A 12,605-nucleotide genomic window follows, 5' to 3' on the forward strand; every position below is an offset into this window, starting at 1 on the left:
TCAAGAGAAAATGTCCAATTTATTACTTATTCATGCATGTGGTTATCACATTGGTTGAGTTAGATACACTGCTGGTGATACATGTGTGGTACTACACACCAAGCGATGCATATCAAGGAAAGAGACACTGCCAAATTCTTTGGAACAGATAACATTTCAAAGCAACTAGAATCCATACATTGTGCAGGAATATGATTAACATGGTGACCACCAATTTGTCAGAAACCTCCCACTGATTTAAATAGAACTACGTTCTAGAGACATGTGATTAACTAAGGTAAAAGTGAAACAACTCTGTAAAGTAATAACAGCATCAGCATCCACTTGCAGAACAGGTATCTGGTGTCCATAGCTTGAAGGTAAATCCAGGCATCAGTGTGGTGGTGGCACTTGTAGAATATGAAGTTTTATCAATACCTTTGATAGCACAGAAGATGGTACTAGATGGTATTAGAAGATAGCACATGGATATCAACCACTCTTGAGTTGAAAATTGCTTTAGAAAAGTTTGACTCTAGATGTGAAGCTTCAGAAAAGTCTTGACTGTATCTTAATATTTCACTTTTTTGTTCCTCTACATGTATTTGCAAAAGGGTTAAATGACATAAATCTATATTTAAGTGGTTTTAAAAAAGATTTCCAATAAATAAAAACTTCAAGTAACAAGAAAAGCATTGCATATTTTATTGGTAGTGTTTTCTCTTTTTCAGTGGAACATAAAATAATGGCGATTCTTAAGAACTGATGACACCTTAGATTAATTAGATTAGAAATACAGCATTGAACTTTTAATGAGTGACAAACACATAACATCCTCTGAAATCTATGCAAGTAAATCAGTAAATGCTAAAAAATGGCTACCATATATCTTTATTTACTCCTTGGGAAGAAACTTGAAAAATATATACATAAATATCATAACTGAGGGTTGCTGATAAGTCACATAGATTTTTATCATCAATTTCAGAATGGTTTGTATCTATTAATACTTATTTATTAATTAAGACTATCACAATATTTTAAGCATTCATTTAATTTGACTCTGTTAGCCATGGATTTGTTTCTGAAAAAGTACTTCTACAGTATTCCTACAGTGCTTTGAAGACCCTACAGTATGACATTTTTATTAGTTCATCAGAATAGGTCTAATGCACTTGAGGAGAGAACTGCCAATGAATATATCTAACTTCATTGGAACCAAAGCCCAAAAGAAGATGAAAAAATTCTGAAGGTATATTTAGAAAATTACCTTTAAAACAATTATAGTATTTTGTGAACAAAATAATGTTCCACAAGTCATCTTTATAAAAGAAAAATTTAAATAGTGATAAATATAAAAAAAAATCACTTTTCTGAACTTACATCCTTAAGCTATTCTTTCATCTAAAAATGGTTTATTTTTGTTATTAATTTTATGCTACAGCAAGCATGTTAATATAATTTTCATTAATTCACTTCAATTAAAAAACAAGTCTACAGAAAATTCCTGCATCTGCAATCTTGCTCAATCAAGAAAGGCAGAGTATACAATATTTAAGATGTCTCTAAATCAGACTGTTTTCTATTCAAAGTAATTTCTAGAAAAATTTGCTCCCTATAAGTTATCATGTCTTCCACATCTTTGTAGAAAAGCATTTCTTCAATGGACAACAGCTTGTATTTATTCAGGCTGAATGCTGACTTGTTCTGTACAGCATTTAACATCTTTAGGGATGTTGTAACTGAATCACTCAAAGAAGAACAAACTGGGAAAATACGAGCATTCCACAAACTCAAACATGTCTTGTTTCCAGAGAACAGTTCCTCTGTAACTTTAAGATTCCAAATGTCTAAGCATGACAGGAAACAGACTCCAAAGAATTGAAGTAACTTTATATCTGACAATGTTTTAACATTCTTTTTCAAGTTGTCTTGCACTCCACATGCCATAGTTGAATACTTTAAGTGTCTATTCATCTTCAAGCTTAAGGAACACACAAAAGAATGTGCAGACAGGACGGCTGTTGTTATGATACAAGAACCACTAATAATGCAATTTTCCCCCACTGAAACATCAGGCCCCAATCTGGAATACTCTACAACTGAGCCAGGTGCCACAGAACTTCTTGAATCCAATATACTTTGAATGATACAGGATTTGTTGCTAGAGCATTCTGGTATTGCTGGAAAGATGCTAAAAGCTATGGACTGTAAGCCAAGCTCTGACTTCAAATTGCTATCAGAAGTAAAATGAAACAAATATTCTTCAGTTGTTCCAATGTGATAAAATTTGGAGTTATTAAGAACAACAACATTTAGTGATGTTCCTCTAAGAAGATGAAATATTCTTTGCCTCATGTCTACCAGCTCTGACTCTTCTTTAGTAACATTTGATGTGTTTCTGGTATATTCCACAGTTGCTCCAGGTCCCAAAGCCTGCAGAAAGTCTCCATAGGCATCTATTTCACAGTTCAGTGTACCTATTTTTTCATAAAAAGCAAGTAACTTTTTCGCTGTTTTATGATCCATGTAAAATAGGCTGTCTGTGTAGACATACTCAGGGTCTAATTTAAGAGAGGGTATGTCACCCCCAGCAAAGTTTTGTTGAAAAAAATTTCTAGGTCTACACACAGCATCAAATTGATACATCTTTTCTATGCTGGGCTTATGAAGGAAACGATGGCAACTTCTGTACTCGAGGTCTCTATGTTCTAAATAGTTAAAAGGTTCTAAGACAAATACTCCATGTGTTGTACCTACAGTCAAACTAGAAGGATGAGCTAAAGCAGTAAAGCCAGGTTTGTCAAACCTAATATACTCAGATTCTCCAATACTATAAAGTTCAATATCATCTGCACAGGTAACCAGAATCCCAGGATTCATATGTGAGGGGAAATCAATGTACATGGCTAGTTTTAATTCCAACATCTGATAAATGGGGCTACCAAAAGGTAAAGCAGTGAAAATTTTCCCCAGAGCACTTGCATTTGGAAGGCGTTGACTGTAGCCACCTATATAAAATTAAACAAAATAACTGTTTTAAAATGTTTATAAGATTTAAAAACCTAGGAGCATCAGTTACAACTCAAAATATCTCTAAAGATATTTAAAATATACAATATATTACTGTATCCCAGGAAAGAATAATAAATTCCAGATGACAAATTCACAGAGCAATTCTGTAGAGATTTGCTATAATGCAGTTCTAGATTAGAAAAGACCTGTAACATGCTTTACAGACTATGAATTGTTTTAACTCAACTGGATAACAAGTAAAAAGGACAATGAGCTAAAATATGACCTTATATCTACATTTCACACAATAAATTTCAACCATGTTTAAACGCCTACATTAAAAATCCACTCCATGGGGGGAAAAAGTCACAAAAAACTAATATACGTAATTATCTATTAAAGAGTAATTTCCAGATGGAATGTGTTTCCTCAATTACATACACTTAAAGGAAGTAAAGGTGCATTTATTTAAAAGCACTTTACAATGTATATTTGTTTTTAATTTTAAAAGGCCTTTCCCTCTAAGATGAGCCTTATGACTTAATTCCTTGAAAAGTGTGTTCGCTTAAGTACATTAAATAGCTTACATCATTTTTACGTAACTAATTATAGTGAGAGGCATAGTAGAAAGAGTCACACAAAAATGCGTTCAAATTCTGGTTCACCACTTTTTAATTGTTCATCTTTGGACTTAACACTAAATCAGCAGATGTAAATACTTGCTTTATCATGTTTTATGAGATCAACAATACATGCAAAGCACTTACTACAGAGTACATCATTCAACCAATGAGCTAATACTTTCTTTTTCATTTTCCAAATACTAACCAACAGTAAAGTTCAGCATTGTAAGAATTACCTACTTTTAATTACACTTGACCCTTGAACAATAAGTGTTTGAACTCTACCAGTCCATTTACATGAGGATTTTTTTCAATAAATACTGTAAGACTATATGACCCGACGTTGGTTGAATCCCTGATGAAAAACTGTGGCTATGGAGAGTGGAACTGCCTATACAGAAGACCAACTATGAAGTTACATGCAGATTTTAGACTGTGTGAGGGTTCAGCACCACTCACAGATCAATGCATTATTATATATTTGCAAGGATCGATTGTATTAAAATATATTTTCTGGTGTCTAACTTAATTTTTACTAAATTAATTATAATACTCGTTCTGGAATAAAACTGTAAATTTGAATTTTTCTTTTACTTTTTCAGTTAGTCTTAAAATCAGAACTTGGATGTTTTACTTGATATCATCTTTAAAAAGAATCATTGTTCCGTATATGAATCCTAAAAAATGAAAAGTGCCTTGGTAACCATGTGGATGAGTGGCTCTAAAATATCTGTTCCTGAACTGGTACAAGTCCATGACAAAGTTTCGCCAGCCTCCAGTACATAGAGGAAAAATAACAGAGGTCTCTTTCATATAACCCAAATTTTCATACAACCAAATCTGTCCAATTTAAAAAATTATACTCTGAGATTACTTCTTTCCTACCCTTCTGTTCCCTTTTTTGGTGTGTGATTTTCCCTCTTTTATACTTTCTTGTCAACTCCATGTTCTGTCACCACCTTTTCTTTTTGTTTTTAAACTCCTAAGGATTATGGACTTTGGTCACCAATAACTAGATAAAAATGTGTTAACAGGTTTTGTGTAAAGTCTGGTAATCACAGTACTAAACCAGCCTCTCCCCTACAGCAAGAATCCTTTCTAAAGCATTGTCAAGAAATGTTCATATTTTGATGAGTTCTATCTTAGGAAAATAATTTTCGATATGTATACCAAAAACAATACATGAAAGTTGAGGATGTATGTGATCTACAATTTTAAGGTTAAATTTTGTGAAAAATATTATGCTACTTACAACCTAAAAATATCAAGGAAAGCATAAAATATTTGTTTCCAAAGCAGTATAACTTCAAAGACAAAAGAAAAAAAAAAAAAGGGGATAGTATTAGTAATGGAGAAAAAGGCCCCTTGGATATAAAAGGTAATATACTAAAAGAAAATGTAAATTAGTAAAGTGTAACATTACCAGAGTGAATTAATAGGATGGTAAAAGAATTCCATTCATCTCCATAAAGCTTTTCCAAACATCGAAGGGCACAAAGTGTCGATCCTCCATTTCCTTGAAAACAAAGTTAAAAAGCTCAATTCATTTCACATAAAGTTACAAAAACTTTGTTATTACAGTAAATTTAAGTGTTATAACATTGAGGATATGACCTCTGGCTACAATTAACCAGGCAGAGACCAAAGGTATAGGCAGAACAATCAAATTAAATACACATTTCTTAGCAATTAAATAATTAGTAATAAAACCCAGAGATGAGCCCTTGGTAATAAAAGTTGAGTTAATTTTCTCCTGAAAATAGTAGTAAAAAGAAAGAAATGATAAATTAAGCAATCTGCAACACTATAAGACTGTAAGTTTACACGTTCACTTGGAGTAATGAACTGTAAAACCCATTAAAATAATTCTCCCATATGATCATATATATGTGTTAGATTTACTTTCTAAAAAGATTTTTAGAACCTGTTTTCCTAAAAAACATCTTAAATGTAACTTCCACTTACTAGTTACCATGGGCAAGTTATTTAACATTTTGTGCCTGAATCTCATTCAAACATGGGAATCAGAAAAGTACTGACCACATATTTATGAGGATTAAAACACTGGCTAATTAGGACATGCTAGTATCAGATACAGATACCCTAACTCTGGTATCAATGAGCTTCAGCTTTAAGTATCACATGGAAAATGGCCCCCAGGAAAATAGCGTGTATTTTTATTTGCAAGGTAAGGTCAAAAGGCAAAGTGGACAAACTGGTTTTTAAAAGTAAACATCTATGATAATTATGCCATTAGACTGTGCTCTTTCGCATTCTGCATTGTGGTCCCAAGAGGCCAAATATTTATTTTTTCTGATTTGATCTCTTCATGTAAGTTTCTGAGCAAATTGTGTAGTTCAGAGGGACCTTAAGAGTCCTACTGATAAGGTCCAAAAGAATATTCACCACCTGAGTAAATTTTATTAAGACTAATAAAATTCTCTTTTAAGTAACATAACATTCTGGAAGTTTTTCATGGTAAGTCCACAATGTGTAAAAACAGTTGCCATGCCTTTTATCTTTCTTAAAAAATAGTGAACTTACATAAAAATTAAAAAATTTTTAAAGACTATAGGTGGTAAGACACACAGTATAAACTGTAAGCCACAGGAAAGCTTTTCTTCAGTGATTATTCTGCCCACAATTTATGATATAAATCTGACCATAAATGTGTACCAATTTTGGCTCCAGCAGGATCAACAAAAACATGATATTGAACTCCAAGAGGTAACTCCTTTTTTTTCAGCTTTTCTGACAGTTGTTGCTTATAAGCAAGTTCCTGTTTATCATCAGCTGCTGTTATTGCAACAATGTCCCAGAATTCTCCAGCTGCCACAGGTTTGCCTATGTGTAAGAAGAAAGTGATAAATATTATCAGAATTCTCTAGCTGTTACAGGTTTACCTATTTGGAAAGAAGGAAAAAAGAGGTAATAGTATCTTCAAAAATGTATCTTCTGCTTTTGAGAATTAGGGAATAATGAGTGGTCAGCTAGTAGGATTCAAAATAGTTCTAATGAGGATTGTTCACAAATTCTACTTTTTTTCCTTTTAGATTACTTGCTCCTTTTATGGTCTACAGTCCCATTTATTTAGATTTTCTGAGAGTTGTAATGTTTCTTGATTAAGAGAAGTACTTTTGACTTGCTAAAGATGAGCTCAATTCTTAAATAAAGAGAGGAGACAAAGGAATAAATTAATCTCCAGTTTTGAAAATCAGTTTTCACATACAGGGACCACTTAATGTTTGTTGGCTAAGAAAGATTAAATCCAAGGACCCATTGCTACAATGTTGGTGTTCATAAATGTGGGCACTTTACTTTTTAATCGCCTTAAAATGAGCCATGCAAGTTTACAAAGGTTACTGGAGAATGACACCAAATTCTGGATAACAGAAAAGTTCCCAGCTCCCTGATGAACTCAATAAGAGACTGAACTTTTGGCTGACAGTTGGAAGCTCTTCTTTATTGATAAACAAGACAAATAAGCGTTTTTAACAAATTCTAGTCAGCTAGAATCTAATAGTCCTGAACATTTTACTGTAATCCAAGTATTATTTTCTGTATTTTTAAAGCAGTAACGTCAACAAAAATATGACCAATTAGATAGTTGTACAGGAAATGACAAGTGGCATAGTGCTTTAAAAAAACATTTTGACACAAAGTTACCCCTTTTAATTTTTAATCAATAATTTCACCGTGTTGTTTCGCTTTTCACTTAGTAAGCGTTCACATCATGGAACAAATTGGTGAAGTAGGTAGGGAGTGGAAGAAAGCTAAAATCGGATTTGTAAGAGTCAAATCACTATGCTTTAGATCTTTTAGGTTTATTTAAAATAATTTTTGCTAATGAGCTAACCAAACGAATAACTTGGATTTATAGCTTCACTAGTCAGGCTAATAACTGTCTTCTCATTCCTCCTCATATATATACATATATATGTATATATTTATATATAAGCAACTGGGAATAAACTTAAAGAAAGCAACAAGCATAACGTAAAGAAAGGAGAGTGACAGAAGAATAAAAAAACTTAAGAGGAACATTAACTGCGCCTGGGCCAGCGTCCTAGGCCCGCAAGTGATTAATAAAAGGAAGTGGTAGTCCAGCAAATACACCAGCACGTAAAGCGCCCTCCCTGTCCGTTGCCGGGGAGAGCCAGGGTTCCTCCTTTGGTACCTCTAAGCTCTGAAAACCTCCGCAACCTTCGCTGGGTGGCTTCTCGCAAAGATACGCCTGGAAGGGCACTCGTGGCTGCCATAGCTCACTTTCCCCAACACCGCCGAGGACTTCCAGCGATCCCGCAGCCCAGCACCGCACGCATGCGCCCTGGGACGTAACCCGTTCTTTGGTCCGGTTTCGTCTCTGTCCCGCCCCCTACGTGCGTCACTCACGTAACTACGCCCCCGAAGCTCTTTGTCTTGCCTAAGGAAAACCACGACGGGGTGAGCCCGGGGCTTCGCTCCGTTTCCCTAGCAACGGCCTCCGGAACGGATAAATGGCCACCTAGTGATTTGTCGGACTGTGACGGGTCTGGGCCGCTTGTTACCAACTAATAAAGCCTTGCAGCTCGGTAGACCCGGTGAGTTGTCCTGCTTGGGCGGCGAAATTTCGAGAACTGACTCGCTTAAGGAGAAGTTCAAACTACAACTTAGCTTCTAGCTTTCTCTCAAAGGCCGTTCGTCCTTTCTAACTCGTGGTTTGTTTCAGCCAGGGGCAGTTCCCAAGGACCTCTTGAGAGTTAATTCTTCCCCTTGGGTCGTCGTCTGAAATCTGCCCCAACCCCAGGTCCAGATACATACATAGTCTGAACTTTTAAAATCTGTACTCTCTTCAGGAAGCTTTGTGGCTTCTTTGCCCTTGCAGTTACTAGAGAGTGAGCCACTCCACACCTCTCAGTTTTGAGATAACTTAAGAGGCTTTTGGAAGTTGTATAAAATTCTGCAATGAGGCCCTTAACGTTTGGGGCTTTTTGGCTGTTTCTCTGGCAACCTTTTGTGTATGCAGATTAATCTAGAACTTTCAATAGCATTCCTGGGAATAAGTTGGCCTTAGTGGATGTGTTTTCGGTAGGTATCGATAGATAAGTTTTCTTCTCTTGTAAAACACCAAGTTTATGATGAGTTTTACAGATTCTTCTATTTATCTTTACACGTGAGAAAGCTATGAATGAGAGAGAATAGTGACTTAGTCAGGCTCTCACAATTAGTTAAGTAGTAGAGAGAAGATTTAAGCAAGATATTTCAATCCTAAACTCCGACATCATTCTACCGCACCATACAGTTTAATTTAGTTGAGAAGCCTGTCTTCATTAAAGTTTCATCAGGAACATAGGCATTCAAGGCCTTACAAGTTCTTACCATGAACTTAACTTAGTTTTTCTTCTACAGAATTGACCCTGTTATTTAATTCAGTACTTAGAGCGAAAGAATTTGAGTGAAAAGGGAGATTATGCTTTCATAGTTTTATTGTTTAAAAGCTCTCTTTTTTGTTAATAAAAACAAAACATTCTTAATAAGAACATTTAGAAAATACAAAAGACTTAAGTGAGGTGAGAGAGAACAAAAGGGGAAGTAGCAAGAGAGAAAGTGAGATAACGGCTTAAATAAAGGATTTTATTTTTTAACTGAGTGAAACAAAGCCATTGCAAGGTTTTATGTGACTTACATTATGTTTAAAAGGAGCATTTCATGGAAATGTGAAAATAGACTCTAGCGGAGAGTGGGGCAATGATAGAAGCAGGGAGACTTGTTTGGAGGCTACTGCAGCAAAACAGGTGAGAGTTGGTGAAGGCTTGGCCAGGATGGGAATAGTGGGGGTGATGAGAAGTTGGTTAGATTCTGGATATATGTTTGAAGGCATAATTAATACAATTTGCTAAAGGAATGGCTGTGGAATGTGAAAGAAAGAGAGGAGTCAAGGATAACTGCCTGAAGGCTGGAGCGACCACCAGTTGAAATGGGAAAGGATATGGATGGGGAAGTAGGGACGGTTATTGGGGTAGTAGGGAGAGTCCAGAATTTGGTTTTGGATGTGGAAAGTAAACAGATGTATATATGTGCAGTGCATATGTTATGGGAGTTTGTATGTATATGTGTTTGCATTATACATGAGTCTGGAGTTTACAAGACAGGTCCGGACTTAAGAGATATAATTTTGGGAGTTGTCAGCATATAGATGGAGTTAATTTTTAAACTACAGAATTAGATGAGGTCCTAAGGAAAGAAAGGGCAATAGAGCCTATAAACTGAGGGATTGTACATACTAATGAGGTAAATGCTGAAAAAGGTAACTAAATAAGAAAACTTAAGAAATGATAAGAATTGTGAGGGGACTAAAACAGGGTGATGTGATAGACTGTATAACAGAGTGTTAAATGTATGTTAGAGCATTTCTTGGACCTGGGAAGAATGGCCATAGAAATGGATGCTACTTTTTTGCTGATATGATTATATTACATAAAATGTGCTGGACGTAAATATACTATATCGGCTATGTTTTTTGTCCTTCTTCTGTCTTTTCTGTTTTCTTCAAATTTTCACTAATATTAATTTTTAAATAAAAAATGAAAAAGTTGTATACTATGTGAGTGGCAGTAAATTTCTGGCAGTTGATTGTAGTGGGTAAAAAAGTCAAAGGATTTTATTTAAGTTTAGGTTTTATATAATCAGACAGTGTGATAATGGTTGTTTAAACAGTCATAAGCTACTGTGACCAGAATAAAATATGTCAGTACAGGTCTGTAGTAAACCCATTATTCTGTATAAAATGGAAATGATGTGTTTGATCTTGAATTCCACATTTCAAAAGGGACATCAAAATGATAACAAATATGATTTAAAATAAAGATTTCAAAGATTTGTTGATTAAAAAAAAAAGGGGGGGACATCAGACAAACCAAACTATAATAAGTTGAGAAAAGATGTTTTTTGGAGGCATTTGGGCTTTTTTTTTTTTTTTTTTTTCTATAGGAGGAGAGTATCTGAAGAAGTGGCATGAAAAGAAGTGAGATAGACTTTTTAAGAACTTTACTGAGGTATGCTTTAACTATCATTAACATATTGTAAGTGAGTTTTAATGATTTTTAGTAAATGTACTGAGTTGTGCAACCATGATCACAAGCTAGGTATAGAACATTTCCATCACCCCAATAAGATGCCTTGTGCTTATCTACAATTAATGCCTGTTAGGTTATTTTTATTACTATAGGCATGGATATGACTGTTGTGTGAAAGTTGTAGAGAAGCACATTAAAGTTTTTCTTCTTATTCATAAAAAGAAGCTTAAGCCACATGGAGCAGGTCCTTGATTACGGACCATGGAGCTTAGGTACATGGCTTGGCCAGTTCATGCTGGGGCTCTCATCTTTTCCGTTACTTGTGCATCATCTCTGTTTAACCAGTCTTTCTCCTCTTACTCTTCCTGATGTGGAGTGTAAAGCAAAAATCTCTTTTTTACTGTTTCCTTTCTTTGAATGTAATTACTCAGTTAGCCTGGTCTCAGACTATTTCTTCCCTAATTTTTCTCACTGTAGCCTATTGAAGGAACCCTTACCATCTTTCTCGAGGGCAAAGGAAAACTTTTTTCCCCTAAACTTCTATTTTACTTTCTCTCTTAATTTTTTTAAAGACTGTATCTTCAGAGCAGATTTAGGTTCACAGCAAACTTGGGAAGAAGTTACAGAGGTTTCCAGTATACCCTCATATATACCCACACATGCATAGCTTCCCCCATTATCTACATACCTCACCAGAGTGGTACATTAGTTAAAATTGATGAACCTATAATGACACATCACAATCACTCAAAGTCTGTAGTTTCCCTTAGGATTCACTCATGGTGTTTTATATTCTATGGGTTTGGACACAGTATAAGGACATGTATACATTGTTATAGTATTATTCAGAGTAGTTTCACTATCCTAAAAATCCTCTGTGCTCTGCCTATTCATCCCTCATTCCCCAAATCCTGCAAATCCTTCAACCACTGATCTTTTTACTGTTTCCATGTTTTGCTTTTTCCAGAATGTCATATGGGTGGAATCCTACAGTATGAGCCTTTTTAGATTAGCTTATTTCACTTAATAATATGCACTTAAGGTTATACCATGTCTTTTCATTGCTTGATAGCTAATTTATTTTTAGTGCTGAGTAAACAGTCCATTGTATGGATGTACCACAGGTTATTTATCTGTTCACCTACTGAAGGACTTCTTGATTCCTCCCAATTTTGGTGATTGTGAGTAAAGCTGCTATATATATCCACGTGCAGGGTTATGTGTGAAAATAAGTATTCAACTCCTTTGGGTAAATACCAAAGAATGCAATTACTGGATTTTATGGTAAGAGTGTATTTAGTTTTTTGTGAAACCCCCGAACTGTCTTCCAGAGTGGCTATACCATTTTGCACTCCTACCAGAATGAATGAAAGTTTCTATTCTTCCACATCCTTGTCATCAGTTTGTGTTATCAGTGTTAGACTTTTGGCCATTCTAATTGGTGTGTTATGGTATCTCATTATTTTCTTAATTTGCATTTTCCTGATGATATGTGTTAAGGAGAGACTTTCATATGCTTATTTGCCACCTATGTATCTTCTTTGCTGAAGTGTCTGTTAAGGTTTTTGGCTTATTTTTTAATCTGGTTGTTCATTTTCTTATTGTTGAATTTTAAGAGTTCTTTGTATATTTTGTATAAGAGTCCTTTAGCAGATGTGTCTTTTGCAAAAGATTTTCTCCTAGTCTGTGACTTGTCTTCTCATTCATTTGGCATTACCTTTTGCAGATCGTGTCTTTAATAGTAATGAGCTATAGATTATAAAGTATTTTTTTATTGATTATGTTTTTGACATTGTATCTAACAAAGTCATCATCATCCTAATGTCATCTAGGTTTTCTCCTAAGTTATCTTCTAAGAGTTTTATTGTTTTATGTTTTACATTTAGGTCATATATCCAATTTGAATTATTCTTTCTGGAGGTATAAAGTCTGT

The 12,605-nt window shown here is 34.8% G+C and overlaps 2 protein-coding genes across 4 annotated transcripts in view; one reads left to right on the forward strand and one right to left on the reverse strand.

The window, feature by feature from the left end:
• On the reverse strand, positions 1 to 7,949 carry FPGT (fucose-1-phosphate guanylyltransferase). Of its 3 annotated transcripts, XM_019919968.3 has the most exons (4): positions 7,795 to 7,949; positions 6,294 to 6,461; positions 5,041 to 5,133; positions 1 to 2,990 (listed from the first exon to the last, which is right to left on the reverse strand). In XM_019919968.3, exons 1-4 carry the CDS (start codon positions 7,874 to 7,876, stop codon positions 1,534 to 1,536), a joined length of 1,800 nt encoding a protein of 599 aa, XP_019775527.1. In that variant the 5' UTR covers positions 7,877 to 7,949; the 3' UTR covers positions 1 to 1,533. The 3 variants fall into 3 exon arrangements, with proteins under 3 accessions (XP_019775527.1, XP_073644442.1, XP_019775528.1); XM_073788341.1 differs by lacking the exon at positions 6,294 to 6,461 and having other exon boundaries at positions 7,795 to 7,940; XM_019919969.3 differs by lacking the exon at positions 7,795 to 7,949 and having other exon boundaries at positions 6,281 to 6,457.
• A 1,094-nt stretch (positions 7,950 to 9,043) lies between these two features.
• LRRIQ3 (leucine rich repeats and IQ motif containing 3) overlaps positions 9,044 to 12,605 on the forward strand; it is a 233,104-nt gene continuing 229,542 nt past the window's right edge. Inside the window, exons 1-2 of the mRNA XM_073788350.1 lie at positions 9,044 to 9,391; positions 10,587 to 10,651. The gene's annotated coding sequence lies outside the window, so the exon portion shown is untranslated. The remainder of the gene's footprint in view (positions 9,392 to 10,586; positions 10,652 to 12,605) is intronic.

Source organism: Tursiops truncatus, chromosome 1 (assembly GCF_011762595.2).
Source record: "Tursiops truncatus isolate mTurTru1 chromosome 1, mTurTru1.mat.Y, whole genome shotgun sequence".
NCBI lineage: Eukaryota > Metazoa > Chordata > Mammalia > Artiodactyla > Delphinidae > Tursiops > Tursiops truncatus.

Excerpts from the sequence above, each read along its gene's own strand:
- FPGT (XM_019919968.3), bottom strand. The coding sequence starts at position 7,876 with ATGGCAGCCACGAGTGCCCTTCCAGGCGTATCTTTGCGAGAAGCCACC. Across the intron at positions 5,134-6,293 it reads TCCTGCTGGAGCCAAAATTG|GAAATGGAGGATCGACACTT; the intron begins GTACACATTTAT and ends TTTGTTTTCAAG. Across the intron at positions 2,991-5,040 it reads CATCCTATTAATTCACTCTG|GTGGCTACAGTCAACGCCTT; the intron begins GTAATGTTACAC and ends AATTTTATATAG.